Source organism: Zophobas morio, unplaced genomic scaffold (assembly GCF_036711695.1).
Source record: "Zophobas morio isolate AGI-343-1 ecotype UQ-CSIRO unplaced genomic scaffold, CSIRO_AGI_Zmor_V1 ptg000020l, whole genome shotgun sequence".
In the NCBI taxonomy this organism is placed as follows: domain Eukaryota; kingdom Metazoa; phylum Arthropoda; class Insecta; order Coleoptera; family Tenebrionidae; genus Zophobas; species Zophobas morio.
Window position 1 is genome coordinate 2,825,213 of NW_026972125.1, and position 12,160 is coordinate 2,837,372.

A 12,160-nucleotide genomic window follows, 5' to 3' on the forward strand; every position below is an offset into this window, starting at 1 on the left:
GCTGGTGGCTTTAATTAAGTCACATTAGAAAGTCTGGATGCGTCCCGTTGTGGTGCACACAATATGGTGAAAATCCAAGCAGATGATTATCTCGGGTACGACTAACAATGCGCTAATCTGCGAATTGCCCGAAATGGAGGCGGTTTTCCGCGAAGAAAGCGTTGCGCAACCTAAACTTGACTTAACCTTCGGATTCTGCTCCGATTATCGGCAAAAATAAATCGGAAGTGCGAGGATCGAGAAAAAGGCAAACGGTAGGAAGTGTAGTCACGATCCCACCTTGAGAAGAAAGTGGTACCTGAAAACGCCGCCCCCCTCACAAAAGCGTCGAGCTCTTGACTATTTGGGGGGAAAGTAATGCAAAAGATTGCCCGGTATAAAACGTGAACACTGTGATACGGACTTCAGTAAATCAACAGCGTTTACCGCCGCACTACCCCGGAAACAGGGGACATCAAAATGAAGTGCTGGGCACTCTTGGTTAGTGTTTAGTGATAGTGACGTGATAACGGATTACTAACCCTAGGTAATTGTTCGACCCTCATGGTAATCTCTTTTGTTTCAAGGTCACCCTTGGGTGCGTATTCGTTGCCCCGATCGGAAGCGTCCCTGCTGGTCTCTCGCGCGTCAAAAGATCCCACCATGAACCCGAAGGCTACTGGAGCAAGAAACTAGTCTGGAAGACGGAATGGGTCAAGATTTGGAAAACCGAAAAGAAACTCATCTGGAAAACAGAATGGAAGAAGTCGCAAGTACCCGCTTGGAAGGAGATACAAGTACCCATCTGGAAAGAGCACCAAGTTCCAGACTGGAAGACCATAACGAAACCGATATGGAAAGAAACTCAAGTCCCCGCTTGGAAGGAAATCCAAGTCCCTGATTGGAAAGAAGTTCAAGTTCCCGCCTGGAAAGAAATCCAAGTTCCAGACTGGAAGGAAATTCAAGTACCGGACTGGGTGGAGCGCCAAGTGCCGGACTGGAAAGAAATCCAAGTCCCCGACTGGAAAGAAATCCAAGTCCCGGACAAAAAACAAATCTGGATTCCCGTTTGGAAAGAAATCCAAGTACCCGCTTGGAAAGAAATCCAAGTTCCCGACTGGAAGAAAATCTGGGTGCCGGAATGGGTAAAGGAGGGCATCCCTGGAGAGCACTATTTGGGCAAAGATCACCACGGCAGCGAATACACTGCACACGACCTGTGGAAGAAGAAACTCGTCTGGAAACCTGTATGGAAGAAGATCTGGAGAACCGAGAAGAAACAAATCTGGATTCCGAAGAAAAAACTAGAGTGGAAACCCGACTGGAAGACAGTCTGGCGTACCGAAAAGAAACAAATCTGGAGAACCGAAAAGAAACAAATCTGGAGGACGGAAAAGAAGCAGATCTGGAGAACTGAAAAGAAGCAGATCTGGAGAACCGAAAAGAAACAAATCTGGATTCCGAAGAAAGAGCAGATCTGGAGGACGGAAAAGAAGCAAATCTGGGTCCCGAAGAAAGAGCTGATCTGGAAGCACGAGAAGGTCCAGATCTGGCGCACCGAAAAGAAACAGGTTTGGGTCACCGAGAAGAAGCAAATCTGGAAGGACGTGTGGAAGAAGATTTCCGTTCCGGTGTGGAAGAGCATCGAGGTCCCAGCCTGGAAGAAGGTCTCGAAACCCATCTGGGAGAAGGTCTGGGTGGCGGTCCACCACCACGACCACCACGGCTGGGACTGATCTCGTTATTCTCTAGTTTTCTGTACATAATTCTTATCCTCTAGTACAAATGCTGTATATATCAGGTTCGCCAGTGAGTTGATTCTTGTTATTTTTAAGCTTTTATATTGTTATTTGTTTAGTTCTAAGTACAATAAACCGAATTTTTCTAAGCGGGGTTTCAGTCCGTAAAAATTCCTCACTTTCTCCGGTTGCGTAACCCAACCGCCTCATCTATGTTTTCAATTTCATGGTGGCTCCAGCATGCGGCCACTTTCACTCCCAAGATCAAGGTACGCTCTTCAAAGCTGGCGCAGCTTTCTAAGAACGAAGGCCGACGGCGTCGCTTTGCTGTGTGGTAACACCGATTTTGGTTTATTACCGAAGAATGCGCAGTTACGTCAGATTAGAAATTTCAATAATGGAATGTTTAATGGTCAGCGTGGATTACAGGAGGTCGATTTTTTACATTTGTATGCATCATCGCCAGATAATGTAGAAAGTTGCGCTTCGACTGAGGAGGATTACACACGACAGGATAATGAGATGGCGAGATACGTGAAATTCGCATTTCCGTTGTAATTATCATGTGATTGAGGGGCGGCGAGCGTCTCAGAGGAGATAGTCGAGGAAACAATTATGGGAAGACTCGTTAGAAGTTTATTAAAGATGAGTCGAGGTTTATTGCGGTGAGATTTGGCGAAAATCAAGAACGAAAATGATGGATTTTGGCTTTGGAAAGCTACAGTTCGCATCTTCATACAATAACATTGTTAACCCAGTTTACGTCTTGTAATTGAGTTGTTAAGCGGCTTTGGCACTTACACTAATTACGACGACGATGACACTGGAGAGTGGCTGCTTTTCCAAAGATTAATTTTCAGCGTCCTTGGAATGTCGTAACGTAATATTAGAAAATTTAGTCCATTAGACATTTCATCAAGGACAGATCACTCTCGCTCCGGAAACAAGTTTTTATGTATTTATGTATCTAAGTAATAAAAATCTGAAGAATGTTAAAACGTGTAAAGCTTGTCACGGCTTTATTGCCTGATGCAATTGACCATATTTAAAATTTTCACTTATATGTGGCGCAAAAAAGTGAAATTCTCTCTCCATTTCTAAAATAAACAAACAAACAAAAATTGATTCCAAAAATCGACAGATTGTTTATGTGTTGACGAAGTACTATCAAAATTTTTTCAAAATTACTTATGCGTTCTATGAAACTTTCATTTGTTTATATTAAATTTCTTCGGGTCATCAATAAAAAACAAATTATTTAATGCCACACATTGTTACTTCCTTATTTGCTTGGTGTGGGTTAATAACATTTGATAGTTGGATATTTCCTTTTCTGTGCAAAGTATGGCAGGTCGTCGAAGTGAAAATAAAGCTTTATAATTTAGTAGAATAATTTCAAGTGAGACAGTTACACTTATAGTTAAAATTAATATTTAGATATGTATTTTTTTTATTACTTAATTATGGTCTTGAAAAATTGTACTTTTTAATTCTGATTTATAACGACTTTGTGGACTAATTATGAAATTTATTTTGTTTAATAGCGTGTAAACAAATGTTTTAAGCCATGTTAACGTCTATTAAGTTGAAAAATTACAGGTCAGTGGCTTACGTCTCATTTTCTCAAATTTAATTAACACGGTTGTTAGAAATGCATTCCTTCCATTATTTTTCATAAAATTTATGTCGAGAACACATGAATAAGTAATGTTCTGAATTATCTTATAAATGAAATTAAAACGGTGCCTTCTGAGTAGCTCATTAATACATAAAAAAAGAAAGAATATTATTATTTTTTAACCAGAAAGTTGATATTAGTAAGGAGTACACACAGGTGTATTATGTGTTGCCTATATAAAAAGAAAACTGACCACAACTTGTTATTCTACGTATTTTTCATTTAGCATTTCTGTTGAGTGGAAAATAAATGGTCGAAGGGTATTTCGTAAGAACTTCCCTTGCGCCTGAAGTACAACGTATCAGATACAGCTTCTCTGAAATTTATGTTTTCAAATTGTAAAATTGAAAAACCGAAAAATTGAAATCCGAAACGTCGGAAAATCTAAAATTCGAAAAATTAAAAAATTCCTAAATAGAGACATTGAAAAATTGGAAAGCTAAAAAATCGAGAAGTTGAAATGTCGAAACTGTCCAGAATTGAAGGACTGAAAGATTAAAAATGGAAAAGTATTAAAAAACCGATTAAACGAAAAATCGACATATGAAAATATGAAAAATTTCAAAAATTAAAAGTTGAAAAATTGAAAAGCCGATATATCGAAGACCTAAAATTTAAAAAATTTAAGAAGCCTGGATGTCAAGAAATCCAAAATTCGAAAAATCGTAAAATTGTAATATAAAAAAATCAAAAATTGGGAAATCGAAAAATCAAAAAATCGTAATTTGAGGTTTAAAACATCAAAAAAGGTCTAATTTAAAAAATGAAAATACTTCAAAATCAAAAAAACCAGGAATCGAAAAGTCGTGAAATCGAAGTCGCCCAGAATCGAATCGAATTAAAACATTTTAGAAAATCCACAAAACAAAAAATTGGAAAATTGAAAAATCGAGAAACTGAAAAATTAAAAAATAGAAAAATTGACGAACTGAAAAAATCGAAAAGTCTGGAATTCGAAAAATCTAAAATTTAATTTAATCGGCAGATTAAAATATCCAGAAATTGAAAAATCGAATAACCGAAACATCAAAAAATCGAAAAATTGAAAAGTTAAAAAATCGAAAATAACATCGAGAAATCAATATGACAAATCGAAATATTGAAGAATCAAAAAATTGAAAAATAGAAAAATTTAAAAACTGAAAAGCCGAAAAATCGAAAATTCTAAAAACTAGAAACTTGAAAAATCGAAAGAAAAAACAGAGAGTTTCAAAATCGAAGAATATTGAAAAATCCCCAAACTGGAACATCGGAAAAATCAGAAATAGCCAAAAATCGAAAAATTAAAAATTGAAACATTTTAGAAAATCGATAAAAGGAAAAATGTAGAAACTGAACAAGGACGAAAAAGCACTAAGGACGAAAAAGGACGAAAAAGAACGAAGAACGAAAAAGGACGAAAAGGACGAATAAGGATGAAAAAGGACGAAGGACGAAAAAGGACGTAAAAGGACGAAATAGGACGAAGGACGAAAAAGAACGAAAAAGGACTAAAACGGACGAAAAAGGACGAAAAAGAACGAAAAAGGACTAAAACGGACGAAAAAGGACGAAGGACGAAAAAAAGACGAAAATGGACGAAGGACGTAAAAGGACGAAAAAGGGCGAAAAAGAACGAAAAAGGACAAAGGGCGAAAAAGGACGAAGGATGAAAAAGGACGAAACAGGACGAAAAAGGACTAAGGATGAAAATTGACGAAAAAGGACCAAAAACGAAAATGGACTAAAAAAGACGAAGGACGAAAAAGGACGAAGGACGACAAAGGACGAAAACGGACGTAAAGGACGAAAAGGACGAAAAAAGACGAAAATGACTAAAAGGACCAAAATGGACGAAAAAAAAACGAAAAAGGACAAAGGACGAAAATTGACGAAAAAGGACCAAGGACGAAAATGGACTAAAAAAGACGAAGGACGAAAAAGGACGAAGGACGACAAAGGACGAAAAAGAACGAAAAAGGACCAAGGACGAAAAAGAACGAAGGACGAAAAAGGACTAAAAAGGACGAAGGACGAAAATAGACAAAAAAGGACGAAAGAGGACGAAAAAGAACGAAAAAAGACGATGAGGACGAAAAGAACGAAAAAGGATAAAAAAGAATTAAAAAGACGAAAGACAAAAAGGACGAAAAAGGACGAAGGACGAAAAAGGACGAAAAAGGACAAAGGACGAAAAAGGACGACAAAGGATGAAAAAGGACGAAAAGGACGAAAAAGGACGGAAAAGGACGATAAAGAACGAAAAAGGACGAAAAAGCATGAAGGACGAAAAAGGACGAAACAGGACGAAAAAGGACTAAGGACGAAAATTGACGAAAAAGGACGTAAAAGACGAAAAAGGACGAAAAGGATGAAAAGGACGAAAAGGACTAAAAGGACGAAAATGGACGAAAAAGAACGAAAAAGGACGAAGGACGAAAAAGGACAAAAAAAGATTAAAAAGACGAAGGACAAAAGGACGAAAAAAGACGAAAAAGGACGAAAGACGAAAAAGGACGAAGGACGAAATAGGACGAAAAAGGACGAAAAGGACGAAAAGGACGAAAAAAGACGAAGGACGAAAAAGGACAAAAAAGGATTAAAAAGACGAAAGTCAAAAAAGGATTAAAAAGACGAAGGACAAAAAGACCGAAAAAGGACGAAGAACGAAAAACGACAAAAAAGGACGAAAAGGACAAAAAAAGACGAAAAAAGACGAAGGACGAAAAAGGACAAAAAAGGACGAAGTTCGGAAAAGGACGAAACAGGACGAAAAAGGACGAAGAACGAAAAAGGACGAGGGTCGAAAAAGGCCGAAAAAGTAAACTTAAAAAATAAAAAAAATGAAGAATTGAAAATGTAAGACATCAAGAAATCAAGACGATAAATAAAAATATTGAAGAATTAAAAAATTCAAATGCCACAAAATTGAAATTTCGAAAAATGAAAAAAATGGAAAAATCGAAAATTTTAAAAAGTAGAAAATTGAAAAATAGAAAAACCGAACGAAAAAATCCAAAGTTGCAAAATCTAAGAATCGAAATATTGAAAAATCCGTAACCTGAAACATCGGAAAAATCAGAAAAACTAGAAATCTCCCAAAATCGAAAATTCGAAAAATTAAAACTTGAAGAATTTTAGAAAATCGATAAAACGAAAAATTGAAAAATAACGAAACTGAACAATCGAAAAATTGAAATATTGAAATCTTGAAAAATCGAGAAATCGGAAAATTCAAAAATGGAAAAATTTAGAAACCGAAAAATCGAAAAATCTAGAGATCAATAAAACGAAATATCAAAAGATTGAAAAATCTAGAATATAACAATTCGAAAAATTAAAAAATGAAAAATCGGCGAATTGAGAAAACTAAAATTTAAAAATCGGAAAACTAAAACAGTAAAAAATATAAAATATCCGGAAATTTAAAAATACAATAACCGAAACATCAAAAAATCCAAAATTTGAAAACTCAAAAAATAGAAAAATCGAAAAACAAACAATACGACAAATCTAAATATTGAAGAATCGAAAAACTGAAAAGTCCCAAAACTGAAAAGCCGAACAATCGAAAATTCTAAAAAATAGAAAACTGAAAAATGGAAAAATCGAAAGTTACAAAAGAAAAGAATCGAAATATTGAAAAATTCCTAAACTGAAACATCGGAAAAATAAAAAAAAACAGAAATCGGAAAGTCGAGAAAAATCGAAATCGCCCAAAATCGAAAAATCCTAAAATTGAAAACTGAACAAATTTAGAAAATCGATAAAACAAAAAATTGAAATATTGAAAAATCGAAAATGTAATAAATCGAAAAATTGAAAAATCCCAAGACTGATGATGTATCGAAAAACTGAAAATCTAGGTTTTGAAAAATTGAGAACTTAGAGAATTAAAAAATTGAAAAATTCCAAACTGAAATATTGAAAAATCTGAAAAACAAAAAGCCGAAAAATCGGAACTCGAAAAAGTAGAAAATTGAGAAATCGAAAAATCAAAAAGAAAAATCGAAAAGTCGCAAAATAGAAAAATAGAAATACTGAAAAATCCTTAAACTGAAACAATAAAAAAAAATTAAAAACCCGAAAAATAATTGAAACATCGAGAAATCGAAAAATTGAAAATTATTATAATTGAAACGTTGGATACATAGAAAATAAAAATATAAAATGAATATAAAATTTGACAACAAACGGAATTTCGGATATTATCGGCACAGACTGCGGACAGACGGAGGCCTGTTTTTTCGTTCTCTAGGGTTATCAAACGTCGAGAGAACATAAAAATGGCAGTCGCCCGATGAACTCGATTACAATACTTTCTTAGCTTAAGCTCGAGAAGTAAAAATTACCATTCATTTCATACAGACCCATAATTTTTTTGTTTAATAGTTTTTCACTTCTCACTTGAAGCGTTGAAATGACAGTCTTAATAATCTCAATTAAGTTTAAGTAATTAGATGTTTAATCTGTTTTTAGCTTTCGTAAGTTTGCTTTTTAATCTTCAAATTTGAATCTGTTGGCACCTGATTTTTTCACGAAGTACTTAATCTTTTGAAACACTATTATTTTGTGGTTTTAATCAATAAACCTACCGAAAATAGTCCATGCAGTTTTATCCATAACCAATTTTACACAATTAATTTAATTAAAATAATCAAAATGTAGTTATAAAACTAAAAATACGTTTTCCGTGCCGCAACCAACAATACACATCAGCTACATCAATAACATAATAGTGATTATTATTATTTACCAAATTTATAATAATATGGCATAAATGTCCCTCGGGTTAAAAAGAAATGTAGATTTGTACCCTCGATTAAAAAACATGGTGAAATTATTGTATACTTTAGTTTCCCAGTGCGTGTATTTTTGGTTGCCTATCTTTGCGCAATCTACTAGTTTAAACAAATACGGAGAAACGAATAACATTTCTTTCGTCTGCGTCGACTAAAACGTAAATAATGTCGCTAACAAGTACAGTCAATACTTGTAACGGTCGAAGTCTCGAATTCTGATGCAAAACTCGTAACAAAACATCAAAATTTTAAATTTTAATTTAATAAAGTATCAACGATTCTAAAAATCATGCAGCGTATAAAAAAACACTTTTCCCTTTTTCAATTATTATTTAATTTAAATATTAATAACATGACTAAGTATTTAATCTTTAAATTGCAAATTACCGCTAAACCGCAACCTCCTGCTTCCGCGTCGCTTCCGCATTTGGCGCCATCTTCAAACCCGCGCCCAAATTTCCCCAATAACTTAATTATCCGCTCTTTCTTCATTGTTGTTCCAAAGTGGACCAATTTCACCGCCGAAGAAACGCTCAAATTTAATTATCCTCTTCGCTGCACCAGTTTTAACATTGTTTGAGTTTTTATTTAATTACGGACACGCGAGATAATGAGGGGGTTTGGAAACCGTCTGCGACGCCTCGAAGCAGAGAAAAGATGAATCCATTAAGATAATCAACGCTGATGATCGATCCCCAAATGTAAGCCGGTAGTAAACGGTCAAGCGTTTGTTTTGATTAAAATCTCGCAAGATTAATGGTCGTGCTGGTACCTGATGGCTTTTTAATAACTCTATCGTGCACACACGCTGGCTCTTTGGCAAAGTCGTTTTTAATTAAACGCTTGCTTTGGTGAAGTGGTCGTAAAAACCAAAATCTTCCATTGATGTTTGCTCCAGTTCGAATCCGATCACAATGAAGAAGAAAGCAAGACGGATCTTGACATAATAAATCCACATTACGGAATTTACATAACAAACGGAGTTTTAGAAGCGTGAACCAGTAAACTCTTCACACTCCAGAATTATTACTACTTTATTAAAAGAAAGTGTTCGTCTCTGACCTAGTCCTTGAAAGTAAAAGAGCTTCCTCGAGCGTGAAAGATATTCATCCCGTGTTCAGCCAGCGAAACAACGGTGAACTTGACTCAAAACGCCATCACTCGACTTAATTACGCAAGTGTCCACAATACTTTCACTGATCGATTAAACCAATTAGCGCGATGATGTTGGCAAAATTTTTGCCGCGCTTTCGAACGCATCGAAATTCGAAGAGCGTCCACGAAATTGGTTTTGGATCTATTTGTTCTGGACGTGACGGCTGCGGGAAATCTTCGGAGTGATGCAGCGGTTTTAGAAACCGAGATTCTGGCCGGAATTTTTTGCTGATTTATCGATTATCTTGTAACAGCATGTATAATCCTGGGTGAAAGTTATTATGGTAGAGATAGAGTGATCGACCCTAGTGTGATGGATGGTGGAGAATGTGTATATTTCACTTTTTTGGTTTGTCTAGGTGTTTTTGTGGAACGAAATCGATGTGGTGAGTTCGGACGGAGAAACCGGCGGATCGTGCGCTTAATGGGCGTAATTGAAATTGTTATGGGTTGTGTTTATGATGGCATGCACGAAGCGACGAAACGTAGTGGAATTAATTGAGGTGTGAAAGATAACGAATGACTTAACGCAAGCGGTGTGTATGGCATAAAGTGGAAGATTGATGGGTTTTAGAAATTGGAAATGTGTAGCGCGGCTACGAATGGGCTGATTGGAGGTTGTTGATGGGTTTCTTTTTGTCAAAAGTGGAGCGTCGAGAGGCTATTATGCGATGGAACTAATTTATTTTTATAATATGACGTTAGCAATTTTTTTTCTTTTACCAAATTACTTTAAGTACTAATAGTCTCTAAAATGATAGATTATGTATCAACTATCAATTTTTTTCTTCTCACTTGTATCATTTTTTCTTATTGGATACCTTAACGTTAATTAAAATTCGTTTATTCGTCCCCTAAAACAGCTGATGACGTCGTCTTAAAACTTTGAATAATCTCGTGCTCCAGATCAGCTCTTTTTTCGGGACCCAAATTTTCTTCTTCTCCGTCCTCCAGATCTGCTCCTTCTTCGGGATCCAGATCTGTTTCTTTTTGGTTCTCCAGATCTGCTTCTTTTCAGTTCTCCAGATCTGCTTCTTCTCCGTCCTCCAGATTTGTTTCTTCTCAGTTCTCCAGATCTCCTTCTTTTCGGTACGCCAGACTGTCTTCCAGTCGGGTTTCCGCTCTAGTTTCTTCTTCAGGATCCAGATTTGTTTCTTCTCGGTTCTTCTTCCACACTTTGTCCAAATAGTGTTCTTCAGGGATGTCCACCTTTACTCATTCCAGCACCCAGATCTTCTTCCAGACGGGGACTTGGATTTCTTTTTGGATGGGTATCCAGATTTGTATTTTATCCGGGACTTGAGTTTCTTTCCAATCAGGGACTTGGATTTCTTTCCAGTCTTATATTTAATTTTCTTTCAGTCTGTGTACTTGTGATTTCAAATCTGTCAGGAACTCCCAATATTCTTTAAAAATGTTTGTTAAAGAAACCAGAATTCTTAGAATCTCCAAAAAAAGCCGGGAGCCTCCAGGATTATTTGAAATTCCTCAAAAAAAACCTCAGCTGTCTACAACATTCTTTCAAAGCCCTCCAGGAAAAACCTTAGTGTCCCACATTAAAAAAAAACTTCTTTCAAATTCATCCAAAAATAAACCTTCGAGAAATCCTTTTTTTATAAAAAAAAAAAACTGACAGGCCCCAAAATTCTTTCAATTAAAAAAAATCTTAAAAAACATCCGTTAGGACCCAAGATTTTTAAAAAAATTTGAAAAAAAAAATTTCAGAGGCCCCTATTCCCTATTTTTTTTTTCAAATTTTTTTCTCAGAAACTCCCATGATTCGTAAAAATTCTTCACAAAAAAATCTATCATGGACCATCAAATCTGTCAGGAACTCCCAATATTCTTTTAAAATGTTTCTTAAAAAAAACCCAAAATTCTTAGAATCCCCAAAAAAAGCCGGGGGGCTCCAGGATTATTTAAAATTCGTCAAAAAACCTCAGCTGTTTACAACATTCTTTCAAAGTCCTCCAGGAAAAACCTTAGTGTCCCACATTAAAAAAAAAACTTCTTTCAAATTCATCCAAAAAAAAACCTTCGAGAAATCCTTTTTTCATAAAAAAAACTGACAGGCCCCAAAATTCTTTCAATTAAAAAAAATCTTAAAAAACATCCGTTAGGACCCAAGATTTTTAAAAACATTTGAAAAAAAAAATTTCAGAGGCCCCTATTTTTTTTCAAATTTTTTTGTCAGAAACTCCCATGATTCGTAAAAATTCTTCACAAAAAATCCTATCATGGACCATCAAATCTGTCAGGAACTCCCAATATTCTTTCAAAATGTTTCTTAAAAAAACCCAAAATTCTTAGAATCCCCAAAAAAAGCCGGGAGCCTCCAGGATTATTTAAAATTCGTCAAAAAAACCTCAGCTGTTTACAACATTCTTTCAAAGTCCTCCAGGAAAAACCTTAGTGTCCCACATTAAAAAAAAAATTTCTTTCAAATTCATCCAAAAAAAACCTTCCAGAAATCCTTTTTTCATAAAAAAAACTGACAGGCCCCAAAATTCTTTCAATTAAAAAAAATCTTAAAAAACATCCGTTAGGACCCAAGATTTTTAAAAAATTTTGAAAAAAAAAATTTCAGAGGCCCCTATTTTTTTTCAAATTTTTTTGTCAGAAACTCCCATGATTCGTAAAAATTCTTCACAAAAAAATCTATCATGGACCATCAAATCTGTCAGGAACTCCCAATATTCTTTCAAAATGTTTCTTAAAAAAAAAACAAAATTCTTAGAATCCCCAAAAAAAGCCGGGAGCCTCCAGGATTATTTAAAATTCGTCAAAAAAACCTCAGCTGTTTACAACATTCTTTCAAAGTCCTCCAG

General features: G+C 35.3%; 1 protein-coding gene across 1 annotated transcript; it reads left to right on the forward strand.

Annotated features, from left to right (window-relative positions):
- Nucleotides 1-397: 397 nt before the first annotated feature.
- On the forward strand, nt 398-1,861 carry LOC135131382 (uncharacterized). The gene is made up of 2 exons (XM_064059062.1): nt 398-480; nt 567-1,861. The coding sequence occupies exons 1-2, from the start codon at nt 460-462 to the stop codon at nt 1,713-1,715; spliced, it is 1,170 nt and encodes a 389-aa protein (XP_063915132.1). The 5' UTR covers nt 398-459; the 3' UTR covers nt 1,716-1,861.
- The last annotated feature ends 10,299 nt before the right edge of the window (nt 1,862-12,160 follow it).

Excerpts from the sequence above, each read along its gene's own strand:
- LOC135131382 (XM_064059062.1), top strand. The coding sequence starts at position 460 with ATGAAGTGCTGGGCACTCTTG. Across the intron at positions 481-566 it reads TGAAGTGCTGGGCACTCTTG|GTCACCCTTGGGTGCGTATT; the intron begins GTTAGTGTTTAG and ends TTTTGTTTCAAG.